We start from the raw sequence: 26,780 nt of genomic DNA on the forward strand, positions 1-26,780 counted from the left end.
GCAAATTCACATCTGGGTCCCAGATTCCTCACCTATAAAACTGGCATAACACCAACGTATTTTTCAAGCTACCATTTACTGAGTATTCACTGTGTACTAGGCACTATGGTTGGGGGGTTTCCCCATATACAGTCACACACACCATTCACACACGACCATTTCAATCCTCACAAGCAGCTCTGGAGTAGGTTAGGGTACTGGCATCTTAAAGCTACGTGAACTGTGGCTCAGGAAAGTTAGGGAGGTGCTTAGTTTTATCCAGCTAATAAGCAGTACAGTTGGGATTCAGACATGGGCCTGTCCATCTTTGAAAGCCCTATTCTCGACCCTCTGGCCTGGACTGCTTACAGTTGCATTTCTGTTGGACTGGTTCCAAGCACAGAGCTGCTCTACTGGTTGGTTCCCTTTTCTAGGACCCCAGCACAATGGTAAATTGTAGCAAAACAAACCAATGCACCCTCCAAAAAAAAGTGTGTCTCTGATTTAAAAGAAGGGAATATAGGATCTGCAGGGACCAACCAGACTGGGGCTGGAAGACTGCCTCACTCAGGGAGATGGGGGGCTGGGACAGTGTGCCGAGTTCCAGGGTAGTTCTGCCAGTGACTTTAGGGCTTTAGCAGCTCTACACATTGCTTTGCAGCCTGGAGTTCAGCACAGAGTCACTCAACCAAGGAGGCATCGCTTCCTACCTTCCACTTACCCCTCCCACCCTTGCTCCCTAAAGAACAGGGCACAAGACTCACCAGGCCTGTAGATTTCTTATTCTCCCCACTCTTTTGGAGAACAAGAAAATCTTAGGGGCTGACCTGTATGGAGCCCTGTGTGGAGAAGGAGGTCCTGAATATCTGAAAGTGAGGAATGTGAAGGAGGTTGGCCTGCCCCAGAATCCCTTCTGGATTCATCTTTTAAGATGCCTCTTTCCCTAGGGAGCCAGCCTAACTTAGTTTCCATCTCTACTCCCTACTCTACCCCTTGAAACTGTTACAGCACTAACTACACTAGAGTTACTTGTTTTTTTACTAATAAGTTGGTTAGTTTTTTGCTAGTAGGCTCCATAAGGATGATACTAGATCTCTAGCAGCTAGCAATGTGCCTGGTACACAGTAAACTATGTAAATGTCTGCTAAATGGAGAAATGGAGAAGGGAGAGAGGGAGGGAGAGGGAGGAAGGAAGGGCCTCTCTACCAAGTAGACTTGGTAGTCTTGGCCCAAGTAGACTCACAGCTGCCCTGTTCTATGCAAAGCATGTTAAAGATGTGCTCGCTGCCCTGGAGACTTAAAATACACATTTCTCCAACATTGTATCCACCTTTAGGAAAATACATTGCAAGGGAAATTCCTGTTTATTCTAAACCTCATGCTCTTTATTTTACTAAAGTACTCAAAATGGAGCTCTGAGTCTGAGGGAGGTTCCCAAGTACATGGACTCCTGGGAGGAATTACAGGGCTCAGAGGTCTAAAGTCTAGTGTTCTAATCCTCAGCCTCCTCAGCTGTGTAACCTCCAGTGAATGACTTTCCCCTCTGGGCCTCAGTTCTCTTTGTAAAATGACAGATGGACCTGACCTTGTATGAAAATAAAAGCAGTTGGGTACATCTATTTACCCCGTTGAGTGTAATTGGACGGTGCCTTCCCTCCTAAAAGCTTAGGTGCAGGATAGATCAGGAAGCTGAGGGGCAGAAAGACAGCATGGGCCTACGTCAGCCTGGAAAAAGGAAGGCCCAGGATGGCTGCCCCTCCAGTGAGTGGTTGGGGGGCTGGCGGGCCAAAGAGGGGGTTTGCCACAATCAAGGCCCACCCAAACATGTCTATGTGTCTTAGCCCCTAGGTTTACAAAAGGCTCCAAAGCCCCAGAGTCTTCATGCCACTTCCAAGCATGAACCCCTGTTCACCATTCAAAAATGATATACCCCTTATGCCACCCTTCCCCCTTCGGAGAGACAATCCAAAGAGAAATAGCTGGTGGGGGTGGAAGATGGTGAGATCTGGAAAAGCACTGGTGAGGCCAGGCTTCCTGCAGGGCCCCATTTCAAGCTTCCTCAGAAAGTGCAAGTAGGGGAGGCTTCTGGTCCCCCTGCAGCAGTTACTTAGGGAGGACAGTGGGCTTGGTGGACGCAGGCATCCAAGCCCAAAGGCTTCCTGGCTTCAGCCCAAGCAGCTGGCAGGTTCATCCTTCTCCCTAGAACCCCACAAACACCACTTCCGGCCCTCCTGCCTCTGCTTGAGCTCTTGCTGCCTGGATTTCTATGCCCATGCCAGCCCTTCCCTGTGCAGAGCTTTCTCTCTCCCTTACAACCCTTATTCACTCTCACCTATCTATTTCTTTCTCCCTCCTCCTCCTCCCCTGCTTCTTCCCTCCTTGCCAACCCTCAGCAGCCCCAGAATGGGTCTCCCCCCTTCCTCCCTCCCCCCACAGCATCTCCCCCTCCTTAGCTCTCACCCCAGCACCTCTTTCTTTGTATTCCTCTCGCCCTCTCCCGGCCTCGCCTGTATCTCTCCTCCCCCGCCTGCCTTCAGCCTCCCCCAGCCTCCCCATCTTCAGCTCAGTCTCCTCCCTCTCGCTCTGCTCCCCTCCCTTCTCTCCCCACCACCCTCGGTCTCACCCCAATACCCGCAAGCAGCCTTGGGTTTCTTTCCACCCTGGGGGTCTCTGTGCCTCTCATTCTCCTACTTGCCTCTATGCTCACCTCAGGTTTAGCCGGCACCCATCCTTTCCTGCCTGGGTACCCCCACACACACACTGCTAACATCGCCACTGTGTCTTCTTCCTCTCCTCCTCTCCCCACCCTCTCCTCTTCTCTCTTCTCACTGCCCCTTTAAATCTGCCTGGCCCAGCCTCCCCCGTGATGCTGGGATGGAGCAAACATTGATTTGTGCTGGGATAGAATCAGAATTTTGATTTTTTTTTTCCTTTCCCAACCATAAGAAGGAAAAAAATAATAAAAACACCTCCTTTTGATAGCCCCCTCTCCCTTCCCATCCAGTTCCCAGCTCCTCTTCCCTATCTCCATCCAAGGCAAATTTTCCCCCTCCACTATTCTCATTCCCCCCCTGCCACTACCTCGCCCCCCACCCCCACCGCCTGCTCCTCCAGCTGGGGAGAGAGGGGATTCTCTCTTGCGGCTCCCCCACCTTCGCTCTCTGGGTAGGAGCAGTCTCTCCGGAAGGGGAGGGGGCTTTGACTTGCCGGGACGAGGTGGGAGTGGAGGTATCCTGCCATGGATGCTGTGCCTGGGAGGCAGCCTGAGCCCCAGCCCACATGGTGAGTAACCTGCCCCCTCCCTTCCGCCTGTCTGCCCATCCCCACCCTCGCCTTTTCCCTGCAGAGCCTCCTCCATCCCCATCCTTTCCCCCACCAAACCCACTGCCCACCTTGCTCCGATCTCCCCCCTACATTTTCAACCCCCACCCCTTGCCTGGGAGGCCAAAGAACCGGGGCCGAAGGGTCCTGACAGCAGCCAGAGGAGCGGGTGGCCTACGACTCTGCCCAGCCCCCTCTCGAGACCCCCGCCCCAGCAGCTGCCATCAACACTCGACACTTTGGGGTTCTAGGCTGGAGAAGCGGGACTCCCGCTTGGGGTTGGGGCCCCAAGTCCTGGGAGGGGCTCTCTACAAGGAGCGAGGGGTAGGGGAGCCCCCATGCCTCCAAAGCTTAAGAGCTGCTGGAAGATGCCGAAGGGTTGGGGGTTGGGGGGCGGTGCTGATGCCCCAGAGCCACTGGGCCAGGGAGCGGCGGGCAAAGAGGAGGGGCCTCGCTCGCCACTTCCCCCCTCTTTCTCCGCAGCCACTCAGGATGAGGGTCCGGCCCTGCCAGCCCGCGCTGGGGCCCCCCCGCCCGGCCCCGGTCTAACTGCCCCCGCCCCCAGGCCTCGCCCGGCTCGCAGGCCCCCAGCCGGCTCTCCAGCCCCAGGATGCGCTGAGCCGCCGGGGGGCTGAGGCCGCGCCAACTACATGCATGTCCCCCGGGGGCAAGTTCGACTTTGACGACGGGGGCTGCTACGTGGGGGGCTGGGAGGCGGGGCGGGCACATGGCTACGGCGTGTGCACGGGGCCCGGCGCCCAGGGCGAGTACAGCGGCTGCTGGGCGCACGGCTTCGAGTCACTGGGCGTCTTCACGGGGCCCGGAGGACACAGCTACCAGGGCCACTGGCAGCAGGGCAAGCGCGAAGGGCTGGGCGTGGAGCGCAAGAGCCGCTGGACGTACCGCGGCGAGTGGCTGGGCGGGCTGAAGGGGCGCAGCGGCGTGTGGGAGAGCGTGTCGGGCCTGCGCTACGCCGGGCTCTGGAAGGACGGCTTCCAGGACGGCTACGGCACCGAGACCTACTCCGACGGAGGTGCGGGGCCCGGCCCACTACTGTCTGTCTGCTCGTCCGCGTGCGCCTCCCCTTCGGCCTGTCCTGCTTACGCCTTCCCTACCATCTGCACCCGTGCTCCGCTGTCCTCCTTGTATGCCTTCCCCATTCATATGCGCCCCGTGCGCCCATCTTGTTGCCCTCTCCTTCCATCGCACCTGTCTCCCTCATTTGTCTGGCCCCTGCCTGCTTCTCCCTCTCCCCAGTCTGCAGTCCGCCTGCCCTCAACTCTTCCCTGTCTGCCTGTCCCCCGCAGCCCCCCATCTACCAGACTCTCACACCCTCCATCTGCTTGTCCCTCCCACCCCTCTTGCTTGTCCCACACCTCCCTTCTCCACCTGCCTGCCCATAACACCTTTGCTCTCCCTGTCCCCTCACATTTCCCCAGTCGGCTTGCTCCTCATAGTCCTGTCTGCCTGTCACATGACTATCTTAAACACCCCGTCAGCCTGTCCGTCACACCCTCTGGACTATCTGTCCTTCACACACCCCCAGCCTGTCCGTCCCTCCCCCTTTCCCCTGTCTACCTGCATGCCCCAAATCCACAGATCTCCTGCTACCTGTCGGTCTTCACTGTGCTCTTCCACACCTCTGACCCAATCTGGCCTGTCCCCCAGCTCCTAGTGCTCTTCCCCGACCTCCATGCTAACTGCCCCCACCTCTCCCTCCCGACACTTAGGCCTTCCGGGGCGCTTGGGGCCTAGGGTGCAGGAAGCAGCGGGTCCTGACCCTTTCTCCCCGTCCTACCCCGCCCGCAGGCACCTACCAGGGCCAGTGGCAGGCCGGGAAGCGCCACGGCTACGGGGTGCGCCAGAGTGTGCCCTACCATCAGGCGGCGCTGCTGCGCTCGCCCCGCCGCACCTCCCTGGACTCCGGCCACAGCGACCCCCCGACACCGCCCCCGCCCCTGCCCCTGCCGGGCGACGAGGGAGGCAGCCCGGCCTCAGGCTCCCGGGGCGGCTTCGTGCTGGCCGGGCCGGGGGACGCCGAAGGAGCGTCCACCCGAAAGCGCACCCCCGCGGCCGGCGGCTTCTTTCGCCGCTCGCTGCTGCTCAGCGGGCTCCGGGCGGGCGGGCGCCGCAGCTCCTTGGGCAGCAAGCGGGGCTCCCTGCGCAGCGAGGTGAGCAGTGAGGTGGGCAGCACAGGACCCCCGGGCTCTGAGGCCAGCGGGCCACCGGCCCCGGCTCCGCCCGCCCTCATCGAGGGCTCTGCCACTGAGGTGTATGCGGGCGAATGGCGCGCTGACCGACGCAGCGGCTACGGTGTGAGCCAGCGCTCCAACGGGCTGCGCTACGAGGGCGAGTGGCTGGGCAACCGGCGGCACGGCTACGGACGAACCACCCGTCCGGACGGCTCCCGCGAGGAGGGCAAGTACAAGCGCAACCGGCTGGTGCACGGGGGGCGCGTGCGCAGCCTCCTGCCTCTGGCCCTGCGGCGGGGCAAAGTCAAGGAGAAGGTGGACAGGGCTGTCGAAGGCGCCCGTCGAGCCGTGAGCGCTGCCCGCCAGCGCCAGGAGATCGCCGCTGCCAGGTGGGCATCCGCTGCAGAGGCCAAAGCTGGGCTAAGTGGAGAAGGTACCCTGGGGACGGTTGGGGGGAGGGGGAAGTGCCTAAAGGAGGACCATGACCAAAGGCCTAGAGCCTGGTGGGGAAGAACAGGCCTAGGGCCAAGCGGTTGTAGCCCTGGGTACTGGGAGTGTTTGTATCTGAGGCTACAGGTGGATGTGGGTGTAACTGTGGGTGGCTGGGTATTTGAGGGAAGCCGTGTTAGACTATAAGTGTGTCTTAGTGTCTTTTGTGGGGATGTGTGTCATTGTTGTGTGTGGGAGTAGCAATGAGCGCTGGCTTATGCAGGCTCAGAAACCTCTTAGAAGTCAGACATGTCCCTAGTCTTCCTCTAGCAGCTGGGGGCACCAGCCTTGGGCAGGGAGACGGGGAATGTGCATTCCTAGCCGCCTCGGAGCCTGCCCACCGACTGACAGAATTCCAGCCTGACAGAATTCCAGCCTTGGGCCGTGGGGAGATCTAGTTTGAATAGCTGATCTATCCACATGAAAAGATACTTCCTGTCAGCTTTGCCTTCCTCTACCTAACTGATAAAGGTTTGAGGGGAGGGGGCTTGCCTATAAATGAAATTTTCTTTCTATAATTTAGATTACATTTCCATGCATCAGAAACCTTATTATCTAAACCAGCACTGTGCAGTAGGAAAATAATGTAAGCCAAATATGTAATTTTAAATCTTCCAACAGCCATGTGAAAAGATAAAAAGAAACAGGTAAATGAATTTAAATAATACTTTTTTGTTTTAAGTAAGTTCTAGGCCCAACATGGGGATTGAACCCAAGCGACCCTGAGATCAAGAGTTACACACTCGGCCAAGTGAGCTACCCAAGTGTCCCCCCTAATAGCACATTCATATTTAAATCAGTAGATCCAAATTTTTATCATTTCAACATATAATTGATGTAAAAGTATTAATGAGGGATTTTACATTACTTTTCTTTTTATTAAGCCTTTGAAATCTAGTATATATTTTATATGTACAGCACATAATTTCAAATCAGACTAGCCACATTTTAAGTGCTGCATTAGAAAGCACAAATCTAAAGAAAGGCAAAAACCCATTTGTAACACAATTCACAGCCCCCTCATATATATAACTCCTACATGTACATTTTCATATGCTGGATTTTCTTTAAAGGGGAGGGTGCAGGTGAAGGATTTTGTTTAAATTTGAGGCTGTTTCAGAGGATCAAAGGCCAAGATATGTCCAAATATGCTTCAGTTAGTTTGTATAATGGGTGACCAAGGTACGTGTAAGAATGTGTCATATCCAAAGTAGATGCTGTGGGCAGAGATGTCTATCTGTAGATACAGCTCAGTGTCTGGGTGGTTAGAGTCCAGGGCCTTAAGCCAGGGAAAGGGGCGGGCAGGGCACCAGGGAGCACTCTAGCCTAGATGAGGAACAGGCATGGGCAGGAAACACTGATCTCAGTACATGAGAGATCAGTCAGTGGGAGAAGGCTGGTTGGTCTCCCCAGCAACAGGCCTGGCAAACCTGATTGGTTGCTAGCTGCCATGGAAACAGCAGAGCCTCAGCAGCAGGTGCCTCTGCCAGGTAGCCTGATGACTGGATTTGCTGCCTAGGACTTGCTCATCGACACCCTCCAAACTCAGAAACACAGGCTCTTGTCAGTGTTGCATATTTTTTGACCGCCGATAGAATTCCAGGCAGTCCAAGACTGTGATCATCATCCTCTGCCCTAACCCCTGAGACCAGCTTACTTTCAGAAGAGGACTAGGCATATAGAGTCTAACAGCCCAAAGACTGAAGAACATGGTTATCTGAGGTCCCTCCAAACAGGCTCTAAAAGTCCTTAACCCAGCAGGTTTGAGGGGACGAGGCTGATCATATCTCCTGAGGTACAAAAAGAGGGGCTTGTAGGCTTAAGACTACAAGGAACACCACCCCCCTTCTCCCTACCCCCATACCCAGTCGGCCTTCCTAAGCCAGAGGAAACAAGCCTGGGGCCAGAGGGGTCTTGATCCATTTAAGCCCAAGTATATCTGATTACCTTTATCTCTGTTCCTTTGTGCCCCACCTTCAGTCAGGATTACAGAACAAATTTAATGATCACAAGGTATCTGTGATTAACAGCAGAGGGTGAAAGGGAAGGTAAATTGAGGAAGCATCTGACATCAGAGGGAGAACTGGGAAACAACCCTGGGGAAAGGACTGATAACGCTTCACAGTGGCCTGTACCCACAGAGCAGGGCACAATGGGAGGGACATGTGAAAGGGAAGGAAACTAAGAGCTTACTTAGAAGGTATAAGCACAATGGTGTGAAAGCATGCATGGTAGCTGGGAGAGGAAGTAGGAATAGCAGAAAGGGGGGCACCCACACTTACCCCAGTTCCAGAACTCAGGAAGGATGTGATGGTACAGGGAGGCAGAGGCAGTGACCAAGGGGCGAGAAGAGTGTAATAACAGAAGAGGCTGAAGAAAAGCAGCCTGTGAAATTCTCATGTCAGGAAATCTGCAGGGAAGAGGCAGGGTTAGCAGCAGTAAGGGGACAGGAGGCAAAGACTCCTAGCACAGGGAGCAGGTGGCCCAGAACAAGGGGCAGGGAGGGGGAAGCTGCTGGGTAGTAACACTCAGGTGCATCTACTGAGAAATGTGCTAAGAGCATGAGGTCTGTCTCCTCTGTCCCTGGGAAGGGAGCAGGATGGGGCTGGGATAACAGATTTGAGGACAGCCAGGGTGGGCCTGGCCCCTGTTGCTGGAAGAAGGGAGGTGTTACTACAGGACACAGTGGTGGCAGGTATGAGAGGAGCAGGAAAGTGTGATGAGAGCAGGCTCTGCCCAGATCTAGGAGAGGAAACCAGAAGCCAGCTACCCTGCCAGGCCAGGGAAGGGAGGAGCTGACAGTGTGTGAGCAAGAGTGAGGACTCCAGAGGTGAGCTCAAATCCAGAGGACATGATGTAGCAGGGATATGGGCCAGGGGCCTGGAGCATCTGAGCAGGTCTGCTAAGTCCCTGCCCCTGGAACCCCATAGGGCGGCAGATGCCCTTCTAAAGGCAGTGGCAGCCAGCAGCGTCGCTGAGAAGGCTGTGGAGGCAGCTCGAATGGCCAAACTGATAGCCCAGGACCTGCAACCCATGTTAGAGGCCCCAGGTGAGGTGTGGGCAGCCTGGGGAGCTGGAGGGGCTCAGGTCTGGGGAAAGGGAAGGAAGTCCCTTCAGGGGACTGGGCATGGAAAAAGCCAAGGTATGAGGGACCAAGGGGATGAAAAGGGGGGCCAGATTCCATTGTTTGGGGAATTTATGAAATCTGATCATAAGGACTAGAGGCTTGGGATCTGGCTGTGAGAGGCTGTAAGCCTGGGGATACCAAAGTCCTGGGAGGTGACCAGACAGAGGGATAAAGCTATAGCTTTTGCTGCCCAAGGCCAGTTAGGCCCCTCTGATTCTTAGCTATCCCTGCCACAGGCCGCAGACCCAGGCAAGACTCAGAAGGTTCCGACACAGAGCCCTTGGATGAGGACAGCCCTGGGGTATACGAGAATGGACTGACCCCCTCAGAGGGCTCCCCTGAACTGCCCAGCAGTCCTGCCTCCTCCCGCCAGCCCTGGCGACCCCCTGCCTGCCGGAGCCCACTGCCTCCTGGAGGGGACAGGGGTCCCTTCTCCAGCCCCAAAGCTTGGCCTGAGGAGTGGGGGGGCCCAGGTGAGCAGGCAGAGGAACTAGCTGGCTATGAGGCCGAGGATGAGGCTGGGATGCAGGGGCCAGGGCCCAGAGACGGTTCCCCACTCCTCGGAGGCTGCAGTGACAGCTCCGGAAGTCTTCGAGAGGAGGAAGGGGAAGACGAAGAGCCCTTGCCCCAGCTGAGAACCCCAGGGGGCTCTGAGCCTGAGCCCATGGCCACGCCAGTCCTGAGGGGCCCGTTCTCGAGGGGTCCTGAAGCCGGGTGCCTGATGGAAGAGTTTGAGGAGCCTGCTGCAACGGAGAGGCCCGCCCAGCCGGTGAGACGCCCTCCGTCCCCACTTTGTGGCCCCTTTTCTCTTCAAAGCCTTGCCTCTCGTCCTTTCCAGACATCTCTCTGATCCCTTCAGGGGCTCTGATTTGGACTCAGCTTCCTCTCTGCCTGCCCAGTCTTCGACCATATCCCACCTTAAAAAAAAAAAAAAAAGGGAACTTGTGAGCTGCAAACAACCTTAGAGACCTTCATCTCAAGCTCGCTCATTTGACAGATGGGGGAACTGAGGCCCAGAGCACTTAAAGTAATTTGCCCAAGGCTACCACTAAGTAATGGTAGAGCCCAAAACATCTTTCCCTGTTCTCCTTCCATATCATTTCCAGCTCCTGGTTTCCTACTCCACCCCCACCCCCACCTCCACAATTTCTCTCTTTGGTGCCCAGAAATAAAAAAGGAAAAGCTTGTTCCCTCCCTACCCTAACTCTCCCTCCCTCTCCAGGGAAGAAGGGAAATGGGAAAGGAGGCAGAAAACTGGGAGGGGTGGAGTTTCCCCAGAACCCTCTACTCTGATTGGACTCCAAGCCTCTCCTGTTTCCTAGCAACCACACCTCACCCCTTCATCCCTCTCTGCTTTACTGCAGTACCGGCTGCTGCTGCCAGCCTCTGCTACTAACCACGTGACATGCTAGTGGGAGGGGAGTGGAGGGAGGAGGGAGGAAGGGCTGTTCCTGACTTGAGGGAGCGGGAGAGAAGGCGGGGCCCGGCCTGGGAGAAGAGGTGTTTCTGCAATCCAAAACAAAGGTTGGAGATGCCCCTGCTCCAACCTCTGAGGAGAGGTGCCTGGGAACCCTTCAGCTTTGCCCCTTGCCAGGGCAGGAAGTTGGGACCTGTCGCTGGACATGGTCTTTAGGGACTGAGACTGCATTTCCCCTCATCTCTCTAGGGAGCTGCCAACCCCCTGGTGGTGGGAGCCGTGGCCCTCCTGGACCTCAGCCTGGCGTTCCTGTTCTCCCAGCTCCTCACCTGAGGCTCCTGCCCAGCCTAGTTCTGGCTTCGGTTGCTGCCTCTTCACTTCTTTGACCTGCCTTTTTCTCTTTTCCTCCTCCTGGTTGTTTTTTCTCCTATTTTTCTTTCTCTTCTCTCTTCTCTTTCTTTTCTGTCCCCCTTTGTTTTTTGTCTTTTGCTTTTTCTTTCCAGCTCTCCTTTCAGATTTCTCATTTATTCTAGTTCTCTGTCTTCCTCACTGTCTTCCCCACCCTGCCCCACCTCTCTCTCTCTAGATTGTTTACATATGAAGGGCTTTTCTCGCTCAGAGTTGCTCTCTTCTCTGAGACACACAAATCTAAGTCAGACCATTGCCCCATGTCCTCCCCACCTTTTCTTTAGACCTGAACTTCAATGAGAGTGGGGGTTTGGTGTCCTGAGGGGTCTCCTGGAAGCTGAGTGGGAAGGAAGAAGAAAACTGGAGAAGGGATGACTGTATACTGGGCAAGGCACTGGCTGGGCTGCTGCAGCTCCCTGACCCAAGGGGCCTGGTGTCCCTCTGAGGCCTAGTGGAAGAGCTGGAGGAGGTGTGGCCTCCATCTTTGACCCTGGAGGATCTGATCTCACCTCCAAGCACTGAGCTAGGTTCTTGCCTAACTCCATTCTTCCCTGAAGGAGATATGGGAGATGAAAAGTAGAATGACTCCCTAGGCTCTCCCTCTTCCTTTCCTCAACAGCCAGCCTCTCGTCCAACCCCCTAGGGTGGCATGCCTTGTCAAGAACAATGTGTAAAGGAAAGAAAATGTCTAACGCAGTCACGTCTACCCACTGACCTCTCCCACCCTCTTCTCCCTCCCCCCTAAAATTTATTTGGTTGGTCTGGACTCACTTGTGGCCTTTGATTAGGTTTCTAAGGGGCCTGAAGAGGACATTTCTAATGCAGAGGGTTAGAGGCACTTGAGCTAGGACCCCACTCCCCAACTCTGGCAGTTGTGGCTTGCAGGTTGCGGGGAGGCATTTTGGGGAACACAACCAGCCTAGATAAGAGGAACTCACAGAGCAGCAGAAGCTGTGACAGGTTTAGTAGTCTCTAAGTGGGTTATATCCCTTCCCCCATCACATCAGGAGCTTGTGAAATGGGAAAACAACAGAAAGAGGGATCAAAGGAAGCCAATCTCTCACACTTTCCAGGCAGGGCAGAGGTGGAAGTCAAACCAGGGTGAGAGGTGGGTGGAGAGCCCTGTTTGAGATTGTGGCTGATCCCTGTTAATAGCTTTCCCCTGGGGGTGGGAAGCCCTAGGAAGAGGGGGACCCCTCTGTAGGGTCCCCAGGGGATCTTTCCTCCCTCCCCTGCATGAGGCAGACGCAAGCTGCCTGCCAACCCCCTCCCTCAAGGAATGGCCTTGCCTGGGAATGCCCACCACACATACCCTCTTCTTTTTTTCTAGTCAAACTCTGTTTACTCCTTGGCCTGCCTCCCTCCCTCCCTTCTAAACCTTTACTTCTGATTTCTATTTCATGGTATTTGGGATTGAAGTTAAACTACAACAGTGCCGCCAACACCAAGTCTTGCAGGAAAAAAAATACAAAGAAATTTAACAAAAAAATATATTAATAAAAAAGTTCAAAAAAGGGGGGGGATTGTCATCTCCTTTGGGGTGCGATGGCTTCAAGTCCAAGCTCTCAGAGGCTCTCTGGGTGGTGAAAATGTACAAAAGACACCTCTTGGGGAACCCCAGGCATGCCATCCATGCAGTCTTGCTGCCAGAAGGGCTCCTTCCCCCTAACTCCAAGGCCTAAGGCCTAAGGTCAGACAGACTCTTCTAGACAGCTGAGTGGGGCGGCCCGGCAGAGGCGGGGTCCCGTGATAAGGGCGGGAAGAGGGAAGGACCGGTCGAAGGACCAACCCCCGTCGGGCCCTGTACCAGGAAGTGCTGGGGGGAGAGGAGCGGAGTTGAGACAGGCCAGGTGAGGCAGTCGTTAGGGCTGGCGTCCTGGTGTGTAGCTGAGGCCGCCTGAGGTGTGACCCTGGGGAGGAATCCCGCGAAAGAGGTAGCGCTGGGCCTTGAAAGGCAATGTCTGGCCGGGCTGGGGATGGGAAACCAGGTGGGGCCGGAGGGGGAGGGGAGCGGGAAAAAGGCGGGGTTTTGGCGCATGCTCGGTACGAACGGGCTCGGGGTGGGGCCGGCACGCATGCGTGGTGGGAAATCTCTTCCCGCAGTGAGGAGGGGGCGGATGTGGAGACCCACGTGGGGAAAGGTAAATATGGGCTCGGTTTTAGGGTCGCTTCGGGGACCCAGTTTCTCAGGATCTTGACACAGGGCTAGAAGGCCAGGCTCTCGGCCTGAGATGTTTAAAGCCCTCTCCATTTCTGGGCTCTGCCCCTTCAGGATGGTGGTGCCTTCACTGAAGCTTCAAGATCTAATCGAGGAGATACGTGGGGCCAAGACCCAGGCCCAGGAGCGGGAGGTGATCCAAAAGGAGTGCGCCCACATCCGCGCCTCCTTCCGCGATGGGGACCCTCTAGACAGACACCGCCAGCTGGCCAAACTGCTCTACGTCCACATGTTGGGCTACCCCGCCCACTTTGGACAGGTATTGGGCAGACCCAGCGCCCTTCTGAGTTGGATAAGGAAGACTAATGGAGCAGGGTCTGGGATCCCCTTACCTAGTTGTGTCCTGATTTTTTTTTAAATTCGGCATAGATTCTGAGCCCTCCCTCACAGCATGCACTGCTGACCTCCTTCCCCATTACAACCCCTATGGGTCATAAGATGGATTGAACTCTTCATTCTCTGGCCAGCCCCATTCAGTCACTTCCTTCTCCCGTCCTCCTTTACTCCTGGTTCCTTGAAACTACCCACCAACTCTGAATTTCCTAAGCCTTTCCTCTTGTTGAAGAAAGGGTGATGGGAAATGGTGCTGCCCTAAGTTAATTTGGTGGTAAAGAAGATAGGAAAGGAATGTTAGTGCCTCCGGTTTCACCCCTGCCCCTTCCTGTTCTGCCTCATTCCCTATAGATGGAGTGCCTGAAACTGATTGCCTCCTCCAGATTCACAGACAAGAGGGTGGGCTACCTGGGGGCCATGCTTCTCCTGGACGAAAGGCAGGATGCCCACCTGCTCATTACCAACAGCATCAAGAAGTGAGAGGGTTCTGGAAACCACTTGAAATCAGGGGGATGGGAGAGTGGGGAACTGGGAAATCCCAGGGGGCAGCCTAATGTAGGTACTGGGCAGGATGGATTTCTCCGAGCTTGTCTGACCACCATCCCAATTCTGTAGTGACCTGAGCCAGGGGATTCAGGCAGTGCAGGGCCTGGCCCTGTGTACTCTGAGCACTATGGGCTCTGCTGAGATGTGCCGGGACCTGGCCACTGAGGTGGAGAAACTGCTCCTGCTGCCCAGCTCCTATGTGCGCAAGAAGGTGAGCCAGCAGGACCGCAGGCACTTGCCCCACCAGAAACTGTCCTGTTGACCATGTGTTAGGGAGGGGGAGGTCCATCCTCGCAGATCCCTGCCCTCTTCTGAGCCCCCTGATCTCTGCAGGCTATTCTGACTGCAGTGCACATGATCCGGAAGGTCCCTGAGCTCTCCAACATCTTCCTCCCACCCTGTGCCCAACTGCTTCATGAGCGCCACCACGGTAAGGCCACGGGGCTCGCTGTCCCCTGCCTTACCTCTGGCTACCAACAAGTGAAAAATGGGACGGGAACACCAGCTCATAGGAGACGGGTGGCATGTGCACACAAACACACACACAGTAGACTCTGCCCCTGGCCCACCATTCGTTCCCCACCCCCACACCAGGCATCCTGTTGGGCACCGTCACGCTGATCACGGAGCTCTGTGAACGAAGCCCTGCAGCCCTCAAGCACTTTCGAAAGGTGGGCTGGTGAAAGGGGCAGGCCCTGGGCCAGGAAAAGAGGGGCATTGGGATTGGAATGAGGCTGAAGGTTGAGAGGATTAGGAAGAATGCCCAGTAAGGCTGTGCCCTCCCTCCAGGTGGTGCCCCAGCTGGTGCAGATCCTCCGGACTCTGGTGACAACAGGATATTCCACAGAACACAGTATATCTGGAGTCAGCGACCCCTTCCTGCAGGTGGGCTGATCCTTTCCTGCTGTGTCCCTGGAACAGAGGGCTTAGCAGTAAGCCCATGGCTGTTCTCACCTCCCGGAGAACCTCTGGGTCAGTCAGTGTCTTAGGCAGGAGCATGGCAGACACAGGATTGCTCAGTGTGGGAAGGGGGATACCTAAAGGTCAGAAAATCTAGTTTGGTAACAAAGACAACATAAAAACCTGTCTCCAAATCCCCTAGCCTCATACACGTCTGATCTCCCAGGACCCAAGGGACCTTTGCTGGTGAGGGGGTGGAGGGCAGAGAAGCTCTAGGAAACCAGCCAGACCCTTGACCCTTCATGGTACTTTCTCCAATGTTGAATTTTTTCCTCAGCCTGACTTCTTACCCTCTGAACCCCTCCACCTTTCAACCTTTAACCCAACCTCAGGTCCAGATACTTCGTCTTCTTCGGATTCTGGGCCGGAACCATGAAGAGAGCAGTGAGACCATGAATGACTTGCTGGCCCAGGTGGGAGGCTGGAGAGTGGGCACTGGTTAGGTGTGTTGCCCTGAGACCCCAGGATCCCTCACGTGACCACCCACTCTGTGGTGGCTGTATAATCACATCTCCATTTCCCTCTGATCTCCATGAGGACAGGGACACAGTCTGTCTCAGTGTGGCAGCCACTGGCACACAGTGGGGGCTCAGGGAACTTTGTCAAATGATGGAGGGAGGACATCCCTGGTGGATACCTTCCAGAGACTCGAGGAGAGGACAGGGTCCCTTCTAGTTGGATCTTCTCTCCCATCCACTCAGGTGGCCACTAACACAGATACCAGCCGAAATGCGGGCAACGCGGTCCTGTTTGAGACAGTGCTGACCATCATGGACATCCGCTCTGTGCCTGGCCTTCGGGTACCCTCCCATATGCCTCTCCCACTGCGGCCCCACCCACCAGCCCCAGCCAGGCAGACAGGTCTTATTCACTGGTTTCTCCTCCCCACCCATCATCCTGTGCCACGCAGTCCTCACTCCTTAACAAGAAGGTTGCTCCTTCTCTGACTGTCCTCAACCTTTGCCTCCCCCAGGTTCTAGCTGTCAACATCCTTGGCCGCTTTCTGCTCAACAATGATAAGAACATTAGGTAATAGTCCCAGGTGTCTGACTGGGCCACTGAGCCCCTGGCCCTTGCCCCTGCTTCTTCCAGGGTCTCCTGATTCACCTACCTCTCCTTCCAATACTCAGGGCAGGATGGGGCAGGGAGGGGCCTGATGGCCATGGTGTGATAGGACCTCTCCCACTCTGGCCAGGTACGTAGCCCTGACGTCATTGCTGCGTATGGTGCAGTCTGATCACAGCGCTGTGCAGCGGCACCGGCCCACTGTGGTCGAATGTCTGCGGGACCCTGATGCCTCCCTCAGCCGGTGAGTAGGACAGAGCGGCAAGAAGACAGGGCAGAAGGCCCCGCACCTGGTAGCCAAGAGCTGGATTGAATAAGAGCAGCTGAAGTAGGGGGATTAAGGAGACAGGTGCCTGGAGAAGGGAGGGCCTGAGGCATGTCTCGGGTGACCTGGCTACCCCATATAGACAGACCTCTTTCTCCTGCCAGGCGGGCCCTGGAACTGAGTCTGGCTCTGGTGAATAGCTCCAATGTTCGAGCCATGACACAAGAGCTGCAGAGCTTTTTGGAATCTTGCCCCCCTGATCTACGGGCCGACTGTGCCTCAGGCATCCTGCTGGCAGCAGAGAGGTGAGGTGACAGGTGCCCAGGAGGCAAAGATGGTAGAATGTGGGGAGGGTCAGCACCAGGGCTGAAGAGCCATATGTCCCCTAGGTTTGCCCCAACCAAGCGGTGGCACATAGACACCATCCTGCGAGTGCTGACAACGGTGAGGCAGGGACTCACCTGGACTAGGAGAGCTGGGAGGGAGTGGGAAGGGCTCACCACCCTGACTTGGTCACATTCACCTCCTCCAGGCAGGCACCTACGTACGTGATGATGCAGTGGCCAACCTGACCCAGCTGATTGCGGGGGCCCAGGAGCTACACGCCTACTCTGTGCGCTGCCTCTACAGTGCCCTGGCAGAGGACATCTCCCAAGTACTGTTACCACCACACAGACCCGGGGCCGCCCAACCCTCTAGCCCTTCCTGGGCCACCCACTCCCTACACCTGAGTCCTGTTTCTCCCTGGAGGTTACAGCTACCTACTTAGTGGAGACACTCGAGGACAGGGCCCTGTTTTTAGTTAGAACACTTAGACTTTTGAACTGGCTCTGGTATATCTACTGGCCATGTAACTACAGGTGACTTACGTAAGTCTCCTACTCAGCTCTCCACCCTGTCTACCTCCCAGAGCAGTCTAGAGGATCAAATGAGGTGGAGTTCTTTCTGCATGTATCAGGTTTTATTACCTTGAATTCTGAGTGGATTAACAGAAGCTAGCTACTACCTGTACTCACTTCTCCATATTATTTAAGTAGAGTGGACAGAAACCATGTACCCTTTCCTCAAGGGAGGGACCCTCTTGCTTCCCTCTTGCTGAGCCCCCTTTTGATGAAGCCATGTAGTTCTGGTGCATGGCCACCAGAGGGCAGAAGATGTCCAAGAGCCCGGACAGCCAGTGGGGAACAAACTCTTACTAACTGTTCCAGGGCCAGACCTTTCCCTTTTCCCACCCCTCCAAACCCCCACCACCTCTGTGCTGCAGGTCACAGGTCTTGGAAGCTGAGGAGGGGACCCAGAACCTGGCCTAGCATGTTTCTTATCCCATGCAGCAACCACTGGTGCAAGTGGCAGCCTGGTGCATTGGAGAATATGGGGACCTCCTACTGGAGGGGAGCTGTGAGGAAACAGAGCCCCTTCAGGTAAGACCTCCATTGGGAGGACACCAAGGAGGGACTCAGCAGGAGAGGCAAGATGCCCCAGTGCTACTACCTGTGTCCCTGCTGAAGGTGGAGGAAGAGGAGGTGTTGGCACTGCTAGAAAAGGTGCTGCAGTCCCATATGTCCCTGCCAGCCACCCGAGGATATGCACTGACAGCCCTCATGAAGCTCAGCACGCGGCTCCGTGGAGGCAGCGAGTAAGAAAGGGTCCCAGCCCCTCTAGAGACCTTCTTGGTGTCTCTAGAGACAGATGTCCCTTCACTGTGCCCTCCAGTTTCTTAGTGTCTCTCTATACACACACCCCAGTTCCCCCAGTCCTTAGGTTCTTCCTTTTGAGCCAAGTATGGTGGGCACCCCCCTGCTCTGGGGGGCCTCTCCCTTCCCTGCGTACCCTGGAGTTGAAGGGCGGGGCAGGTTGCCATTCCTGCTCACACACCACCATGTGGCCCAGCCGCATCCGCCAGGTGGTGTCCATCTTCGGGAGCTGCTTGGACGTGGAGCTGCAGCAGCGGGCTGTGGAGTACAACACACTCTTCCGGAAGTATGACCACATGAGGTGCGATTGGCGCTGCGCCGCGGTGTAGGACCCATACCCCTACCCTCTCCCCACCTGTCCTCTCCCCAGTGCCCCTTTCTAGGCATGAGGGTCTCATTCTCACCTGCCTCCTTCCTCAAACACAGTCAGAGCCTCCCGCCTGGAGTTCAGTGAAGCTAAGTTGGCTTCCAACCCTCCTTGCTCATCTGAAAACCGGCCACAGTGTGCCATCCTAGGAAATCAGAAAGGCACTCTGACCCACCATGTGCCCAGGGTTCTGCATGGTCTCACCCGTCCTCCCCCATGCTTCTTATGAAAAGCCCAGGGTCCACCCAGAGGGACACACCTGTATTCCATCCTCTCAGGGCCGCCATCCTGGAAAAGATGCCTCTTGTGGAGCGAGGGGGGCCTCAGGTTGATGGGGAAGCAGAGGAAAGCAAAGAAACCCAGTGTTCGGAAACAGCCCTTGTATCCACAGAGTCCCAGGTGAGGAGGCCAGAAGCCGCAGGGTGATAAGGACTTGATCAGGCTTCCACACCCAGCCCTGCTCCTTCTGCTTTTTCCCCTAGGCCTCCAAGCTCTTGGATCTGTTAGATCTCCTGGATGGCACTACTGAGGATGCCCAGCCCTCGCCCTCTCTGGATCCCTCCCCCAGAGGCACTTTAGTACATCTCCTCGACCTTCCCTGTGCACCTCCACCCCCACGTAAGCCTTAGCAAAGGGGAGAGGGGGGCAGGGGGCACCTGGATGGCTTAGTCAGTTAAGCGTCCTACTCTTTTTTCTTCTTTTAATGTGTTTATTTATTTTGAGTGAGACAGAGACAGAATCCCCAAGCAGACTCTGCACTGTCAGCACAGAACCAAATGCATGCGGTTTGCAGGCTCATGCGGGTCTGCATCCCATGAACCGCAAAATCATGACCTGAGCTAAAATCAAGAGTCGGTTGCTTAACTGATTGAGCCACCCAGGTGCCCCAAGCATCCAACTCCTGATTTTGGCTCAGGTCATGATCTCACAGTTCATGGATGGAGCCCTATATCAGACTCTGATAGCACGGAGCCTGCTTGGGATTCTCTTTCTCTCTCTCTCCCTCTCCCTCTCCCTCCCGCTCTGCCCCTCATGCACACGCATGCATGCTCGCTCCCAAAATAAATACATAATAAACTTTTAAAAAAAGAAAGTGGGAGGAGATGGGAGGTCTCTTAAAAGGAGAGGTAGAAATCTGCTGCTGCTGCTGCTGCTGCTGCTGCTTCTTTGCCAAGATCACCTCCCTCTCACATCCCCATCTTGATAGGTAAAAGTGTTCATTAGCTTGTGCCAGTTCCCTCCTGGAGACCCCTCAGTGCCTTCCCTTTCTTCCAGACTTTTTACCTGTACTTGTGGGGCCCGGCTTCCTCCCAGTGCATCTCATCCACCTTCCCCACTACCCGTTCCACTGGCCCATCAGCATCTCGGACCCTGTCACCTAAAGCCCTTGGAATTTGTGTTCCTTTTACATGAATGTTTTTGCCCAGCACACCAAATGACTGGCTCATTCTCATTTTTCAGGCCTCAACTAAAATGTTGGATGCCTCCCTGCCCTGCCACTGCTATTTAAGTTCGTTTCCCCCAATTATTCTGACGTAGTTTATTTTCTTCATAGTACCACTTAGTCTGTGATTATCTTGGTTGTTTTCTCGTTTATTGTTTCTCTCTGCCCACTGGACTATGAGTTTCATCTTCTTGTTTAATGTTTTTTTTAATTTTTTTTTTGAGAGACAGAGCAGGGGAAGGTGGTTTTATCTTCTTGTCCACTTTGTCACTAGCACTTCAAGCACTGCCCCGCACCCAGTGGGCTCTCACTTCATTTCCGTTGTGAATGAATGAGCTTGTTATCTTCGCCCATACGCTGAGCTGCTTCTGTCTCCATGTTCCAGCTTCCATCCCAGATCTCAGAGCGTTTGAGCGTGAAGGACTACAGCTGAGTCTGTCTTTTGTTCGACCCCCTGGAACTCCTGCTTTGCTCTTAATCACGGTCACTGCTACCAACACCTCCGGGGCTGATGTCACCCACTTCATCTGCCAGGCCGCTGTGCCCAAGGTTTGTGAAAGACCAGGATTCGAGGTGGCCTGGGCACTTGAGAAAGGGCTACAGAGAGGAGGTGGGTGGGAGGAAGAACGAGAAGGGAATGACATGCAGGGACAAGCACTTGGGAAGTTATGGGAAGCAGGTTTGAGACTCTTGGGTGGGTAGGGGTTGCTGAGCCCGGCTAGCTGCGTTACTGTGCTCTGCCCAATCTCCTGTGTTCAGAGTTTCCAGCTGCAGCTACAGGCCCCCAGTGGGAACACAGTTCCAGCTCAGGGTGGCCTTCCAGTGACCCAGCTCCTCAGAATCCTCAATCCTAACAAAGTGAGTTCAAGAGCACCCACCCACCCGCTTCCTGGTGAAGCCAGGGACAGGAGACATCGCAGGTGCTGACCCTGGTCTCCACTCTCGTACTCCTAGGCCCCCTTGAGGCTAAAGCTGCGCCTCACCTACAACCATTTTGGCCGGTCAGTGCAGGAGATCTTTGAGGTGAACAACTTGCCTGTGGAGACATGGCAGTGACTCAGCCTCCACTCACGGTCTGAAATCCTCCTGTGTCCCAAACCCCCCAAGGTCCCAGCCACTCGGAGCCGGTACCTGATGTCTACCAGCAGGTGGTGCCCTGCGCCTGTGCTTGCCTCTTCAAAAACTGGGGAGTGGGGGGGCCTGCCTTTCCCAATAATGAGAGCCCAATAAAGCCTGAGGGGCAGAAGCCATATTTGGGTATATTTGAGCTAGAAAGCGTTTATGAATCATAGCAAGGGAAGAGTTTCCTTATCCAGAAAGTAAAGTTCTGTATCTTCCCCTGAGCCTTAGGAACCTGTTTTAACAAATGAGGACTTTTCTTTCTACCCCTTCCAGGTTGGGGAGTAAATTTGCCCCTAAACCTCTATAGGAGGCACTTTACCATCTGGGCCAGAGTAGGGCACAGGAGCAAAAAGTAATACCAGAACTTCTAGATTTCTAACAGATTCCCACCTACTTCCTAACCTGCTGCTATTTCCCATACCCCAAGGCAGGGAAATCCCTGCTGCCTCCCCTCATCTCTAACTCAGCTGTAAGGCGGTTTAGGAGCCGCTGGCAGAATCAATGGCATCGACCAAGGGAGGGGGGGTGGCAAGGGATTTTCCTGTGCTTAACTACTGATCACAGCTAAGTGGAAATCCTATAAACACGAGCGGAAATCAATGGAGGCTGCTTAGCGGCCAGGGGAGAGGGGCGGCCCACAGATTGCATCTGACGGATGAGGGAGAGGAGGCAGCCAGGGAGGGCTCGAGGAAGGATCGCTGAGGGTAAGGTGAAAGAACAGGCGGAGCTGGAGAGAGAGGAGTCAGGGAAGGAGGCCAGAGGAAGAGGCCCAGTGAGCCCAGGAAGGAACCCTGTTAGATTCAGAGTTCTCCCTGTTGAGGAAGTGACACCGTAGCCCATGTTGCCGTCAGGATCTTTCGTCCCCCTGGGGCTTCTCTCCGGGGCTGTGTCCTCGTAGCAGGCACTGGTAGTCCTGCGGCCGGAAGCGCTGTAGGTACACCATCAGCTTGGCAGGTGGGGTCTCCTGTACCGGTACACCTACAGGCAAAAGGGGAAGCAGGAGAGAACCAGACAGAGCTGTAAATGCTTTGACTCTGCTCCGCGTCCACATAGCCAGACCTGAGAGCTGTTTCCAAGGCAGCACTGGGATTCTGAATGCCGCCCAACCAGCTTCTGTTAACCCACCAGCCCACGCCCAGACTGGCCAGTGGAAATGGGGCCTACGAGGACCACTTCAGGTAGGAGTGGGGCTGGGAACCTCTCCTCCAGTAAGGAGGTGAGGCGGCACTCAGGTGCCGTGAAGACAGAGGGTACCTCAGTATCCACTCATTTCAGTTATTTCTTCTGTCCCTCAATCAAGATTAAAGCCCCTCTAGGCAGGCCGGAGCTCACTGGGTAATGAAACACATGCAGAGATACAGAAAACCTAAGGGATGTAGAAGAAAGAAAAGAAGAAGCTATAGCCGTGGAGTGAGACTCACACAGAATTCTAGCCTCTAAAATGGTATGGAGCCATGATAAGTCAGTATCTTACTGTTAGTGCCCGGCAGCCTGCTGGGCATATAGCAGAGAGCTCGGTGTATGTTTGTTGAAAAAGCGAGAACAGCATTCCACAGCTTTAAGCCTTCGTGGGATGCACAGGCCCATATTCTGTGGGTGAACTGTCTACAAAAAAAATCCACTGACACTTGTCCTGCTGCTTATCACATAAACATAGTGGTCTTGCCTTTTTACTCAAAGTTGAGAGGACAAATTAAATGAGGGCTCCAGGTAGTTGTACAAATAAGAGGACAGGATTTGGGGGAAAGAAGGATGGGTGGATGGATTAAAGCAGAGAACTGATGCAAACTTGAGTGGCTGGAGGTGTGCAAACTAAACGAGGCAAGGATTGAGAGGTTAGAGACCTGGAAGGATTTGACTCCAGCAGCTACTGTAAAAGCAAACTGTGTCCTCCAAAAAACTGCTCAGACAACCCCCACTGCAGAAATAACCCCGAGACCCTCCCCCCAGACCTGTTCAGTGGGTATACCCGGATGGATAATGAAGCTGAGGAATGCACAGAATTGCCTGTCTCCCTCACCAAGCATGCTGCTGAGGCTGCGAATCTTCTCTAGGGCAGCTGGGACTTCAGCCTTCTGGTGCACCAGGGCCTCTATCTCACCCACAGTGTAGCCAAAGTCCGCTGTGTCCAGGTCCACCCTGAGTGGACGCTCCTCTTCATCCGCTCCAGGGAGCACCAGCTTCCAGGCACTACGCTTAGTCACAAAACTAGCTACTTCCCGCAGCCCCAGTGGGCCCAGCACAGCTGCCACACCTCCTGCCCCCAGGGCCTCAGCCCCCAGCACCTCACAGAGCTGGGCCACAATTCCAGGCTCAGCTGTGAGTTCCACATACTCCTGGTGAGGTTTTGAGACACCTGCTGTTCCAGGACATTTGAGTTCCCATCCACTACCCTCACGCTGCCGCAGCCAGTAGTCAGCCCGCATGAGGCTCAGCTCAGGGGTGTCATAGTAGCTGTCCCGGAAGGTGACCTGGTGCTCTAGGATGCCCCCCAACTCCTGCAGCTGCTCCTCAGTGCCAGGCCCAGGAATGAACTTCCGTTCCACCTCAATCAAGGCCTGGTCCATGATACCTGCAATCAATCAACAAACATTTGCTGAGCTCCCAAGGGTGCTCAGCCTTGCAGGGTAAAAAATTCAGTAACCGTCCCCCCCCCCCCGCCCCCAGGAAGAACTTCGGAGGGCTCTCTTTTGGGGCTACAGCCCTTTCTCCCTGCTTAGTGATGGATGGCCCCCTCTGTCTCTTATGTTTTAAGGCCTGACAACAGTGACAGATCTCCAGGTAATCCCTTACACCGTTCATAATGGCCTCAATTCAAAGGGCTCCCTAGAGAACTGTGGTGGGTGTCCTCCTTTCAGTACATGCCCTCTATACCTTGCCACCCCGGGTGGCCAGTGGCTCACTTCCCGGAACGACCCCGCCCTTCGCCACAGCACCGGGAGCCCCGGGCCTCACCTCAAAGCCCGAGGGCCTCCCTCCCCGGGGACCTGGAGACGGGAGAGGAGAGCCCACACCACGCCAGCGAGGAATGCCGGGAACAGTACCTGGCTTCGGACCTCGTTACGGCTCTCAGTGCACCGGGCCGGTCCCAGCGCGAGCGGCCATATTAGGCGTGATGTGGCAGTGCTGAGGACGGGCCGGGGCCTGAGAGGCTAGGTACGTGATAGGGGTGCCGCGACCCTCGGCGGTGGGCCGGGAGCGCAGAGGTCCCCCTGCGTCCTGCTCCTCGTGTCCGACCCCTCCCGGCTCCCGCGGGTCGGCCCGGGTCTCAGGCCTCAGTCTGAGTGCCGCACCCTGGGTGTAGGGGCGGGGGGGGGGGGGTGTCCAGGTGCATGATGGGAGATGTCGTTCCAAAGGGAGATTTTGCTTCCTCGCCTCACCCGTCGCTATGGTGACAGGAAAGCTGTGATTAGTGTTCCAGAGACACTATCTAAAGTTGAGCAGGGGCGGTGTGGATGGTCGGATGTAAGAAGCTGAGCCCCAGTCCCGTCTCCAGCCCCCTCACTCCCTAGGCAGATGGACCTGAAATCCAAGCAACTCACTCAGATGCTGTCCCAAAAGATATTTTATTGACTATTATGGCGGCCCACAAGTACACGGCAGTGGCAATAGGTTGAAAAAAGGGATAACTCAGGCCAGTTTAACTACTCTGGAGGTGTAGAGGGAATAATACATCCTAGCATGAAAGTTGAGGGTAAAGGTGGAAAACTTTCTGTCAGAGGAGGAACTACTAATTTGGATAAGAACTGAAGACACTGGGGTTTCAACACTTAGAGACATAGACGGAGACAGGAACAGCATGAGCAAAGACCAAGAAGCTGGAGAGCACCTGGCCAGTGTGTAAAGAGATGAGGCCAGAAATCCAGTTGAAGAATATGTTGGAAATGGCCTTGGGTGCCAGCCAGACTGAGGAATTTGTTACTGAGTGGCATTTTGAGCTTGGGATGTCTTGGACGCATCCCTCTTCCACCCCATAACAGGCACCAACAGTCAGGGGGGGAGGGCCTCCAGCCCCTAGCTCCAATCACTAGCCTATTTTTCATCCATCCTTTGCCTTGCAGTTTTCTTCCCTGGGGAAAAGACTTCTTCCCCTTAATTATAAGGTCCTTTTCTCTGAGTTACAAGGTCCAGTCCAGTCGGGCAGAGGCAACAGTTTAACTGAAAGGCCAGACTTAGGGATCAGACAGGCCTGAGGTGACTTCCAGCTTGGATTACCAGGTGTTTGGTCTTGGGCAAGCTACTCCACCTCTCTAAACGGCTCATTTCTCCATGGTAAAATGTGAACTGCCACAGTTATGTGTGAGGATTCAATGAGAAAGTGTCACAACCTAGAGATTAAGAATGTTAGTTTCTTTCTACTTCCTCTTTTCCTGCGAATTCCAGGGTTCTTTTTCTTTTCCCTTCTCTCTTTTCTTTCCTTCCTTCCTTTTCTTTTTCTTATTTATTTTTTTATTTTTAAGAGGAGTAGGATATAGCAGCTGTTGTGAGCTCTAGAGTCAGACTATTGAGGTTTGAATCCTGGTGCTGGCACTTATTGGCCATGTGACCTTGGGCCACCTAATTAACCTGATTGTGCCCTGGTTTCCTCAGCTGTAAAATGGGACTAGTTGTGAGGATTAAGTAAGTTAATATACATAAAAGGTCTTGGAGACTTTGTGCACACAATAAATCTTAGCAGTTATTTTTATTACATTATAAAAGAGCTTATAAACTGAAGATGAGGACCAGGAGCCAGAACCTCCCTTTCCCCCTTCCAACACTCAGTGGAGACAAGCTCTCAGAGAGTTCAGAGTTACTGCTGTGGAAGAGAAGTTTCTAATAGCCAGCTGGAAAGGAGGGATGACTAATAGGGCAGGAAGAAGGGAGTGGGGGGAAAAAAGATAGGCCTGGGGTAGCTCTGGGAGGCTGGTAGAAGCCCGGGCTTGCTCTAGAGCTGATTTTAAACAAAACAACAACAAAAACACATGTATGGTTTCTGTAGGCAGGATAAAGAAGAGAAAAACACGGTAAAGAGTTTAAAGATTCCTGCCTCCTTTGCAAGCACCGGCTTGGACGCTGCGCCGCTATCTTGGAAGGGGGCCCCGCCCGCTCGCTGGCCAGCCCTGGGACCTCAGGTCCAGCGCAGGCACGCAGCGCTTGTGGGCCGCTGGGTGGGAGCTGGGACGGATGGACTACAACTACCGGCATTCACTGCGGCGGGCGGGCCGCTGCACCTGCTCAGTGGGGCCGCCCCGGGCGCCTGGGTATTGATTATTCCATTGTGTGGGACGCCTCGGCTCCAGCCAGTGAATGAGGCGGAGGAGTGAGGGCGAGGAGGAGGAGGGCAAGGAGGAGGAGGAGGAGGAGGAGGAGGAGGAGGAGGAGGAGGAGGAGGGCGAGGAGGAGGAGGAGGAGGAGGAGGAGGAGGAGGCAGGGAGCGAGCGAGTGCCCAGGGTGAATCAATGGAAACCCCCTCACGAAGCCGGGAAAACACTTCAGCCGCAGCCAAATAGCATTGATTATTTTCCTTCACTTCCCTCACCGCCGTGAATTTATTTATTTATTTTTTTCCATCTCCGTCCCCGACGCCCCGGAGTGAGCGCTGGAGGGAGGGAGGAGGAGGGGAAAAAAAAAAAGGAATCAACACATCGGAGAAGTCCCTTCCAAGAGCCGCCCCCTCCCCTCCCCGCCTCGCGCTGCTCGGCGGCCGCGGTTCGACTCCCGTCCCTGCTTCCAGCTGAGGTGTAAGTGCATCGATTTCCGATGCTGCTGGGTTGTTTTTTTTCTCCTCTCCCTCTCTCTCTCTTCTTCCTTTCCTTGCTCTTTGGAAGCGGGAGACGGAGGGGAGAGGAGG

At 55.0% G+C, this 26,780-nt stretch overlaps 4 protein-coding genes across 8 annotated transcripts in view; 3 read left to right on the forward strand and 1 right to left on the reverse strand.

Annotated features, from left to right (window-relative positions):
- The first annotated feature begins 2,561 nt into the window (after positions 1-2,561).
- Positions 2,562-10,985, forward strand: JPH4 (junctophilin 4). The gene is made up of 6 exons (XM_029952679.1): positions 2,562-3,261; positions 3,784-4,333; positions 5,110-5,881; positions 8,912-9,030; positions 9,345-9,877; positions 10,775-10,985. Exons 2-6 carry the CDS (start codon positions 3,955-3,957, stop codon positions 10,856-10,858), a joined length of 1,887 nt encoding a protein of 628 aa, XP_029808539.1. The 5' UTR covers positions 2,562-3,261; positions 3,784-3,954; the 3' UTR covers positions 10,859-10,985.
- A 50-nt stretch (positions 10,986-11,035) lies between these two features.
- On the forward strand, positions 11,036-21,085 carry AP1G2 (adaptor related protein complex 1 subunit gamma 2). Of its 2 annotated transcripts, XM_029950644.1 has the most exons (22): positions 11,036-12,892; positions 13,206-13,410; positions 13,836-13,960; positions 14,100-14,241; positions 14,364-14,460; positions 14,625-14,701; positions 14,820-14,915; positions 15,323-15,403; positions 15,692-15,790; positions 15,964-16,019; positions 16,186-16,299; positions 16,485-16,625; positions 16,710-16,764; positions 16,853-16,975; positions 17,652-17,741; positions 17,829-17,956; positions 18,211-18,315; positions 18,660-18,780; positions 18,864-18,999; positions 20,211-20,374; positions 20,585-20,683; positions 20,780-21,085. In XM_029950644.1, coding segments are annotated over exons 1-22 (2,358 nt in total). In that variant the 5' UTR covers positions 11,036-12,890; the 3' UTR covers positions 20,882-21,085. The 2 variants fall into 2 exon arrangements, with proteins under 2 accessions (XP_029806504.1, XP_029806505.1); XM_029950645.1 differs by lacking the exons at positions 11,036-12,892; positions 13,206-13,410; positions 13,836-13,960; positions 14,100-14,241; positions 14,625-14,701 and having other exon boundaries at positions 14,368-14,460.
- Positions 19,954-24,258, reverse strand: THTPA (thiamine triphosphatase). Of its 4 annotated transcripts, none has more exons than XM_029950648.1 (3): positions 23,992-24,258; positions 22,968-23,519; positions 19,954-21,925 (listed from the first exon to the last, which is right to left on the reverse strand). In XM_029950648.1, the coding sequence occupies exons 2-3, from the start codon at positions 23,512-23,514 to the stop codon at positions 21,795-21,797; spliced, it is 678 nt and encodes a 225-aa protein (XP_029806508.1). In that variant the 5' UTR covers positions 23,515-23,519; positions 23,992-24,258; the 3' UTR covers positions 19,954-21,794. The 4 variants fall into 4 exon arrangements, with proteins under 4 accessions (XP_029806508.1, XP_029806506.1, XP_029806507.1 ...); XM_029950646.1 differs by having other exon boundaries at positions 22,917-23,519; XM_029950647.1 differs by having other exon boundaries at positions 22,917-23,519; positions 23,903-23,994.
- Positions 24,259-26,374: 2,116 nt separating this feature from the next.
- ZFHX2 (zinc finger homeobox 2) overlaps positions 26,375-26,780 on the forward strand; it is a 28,475-nt gene continuing 28,069 nt past the window's right edge. The window contains exon 1 of the mRNA XM_029952812.1: positions 26,375-26,670. The gene's annotated coding sequence lies outside the window, so the exon portion shown is untranslated. The remainder of the gene's footprint in view (positions 26,671-26,780) is intronic.

Source organism: Suricata suricatta, chromosome 9 (genome assembly GCF_006229205.1).
Source record: "Suricata suricatta isolate VVHF042 chromosome 9, meerkat_22Aug2017_6uvM2_HiC, whole genome shotgun sequence".
In the NCBI taxonomy this organism is placed as follows: Eukaryota; Metazoa; Chordata; class Mammalia; order Carnivora; family Herpestidae; genus Suricata; species Suricata suricatta.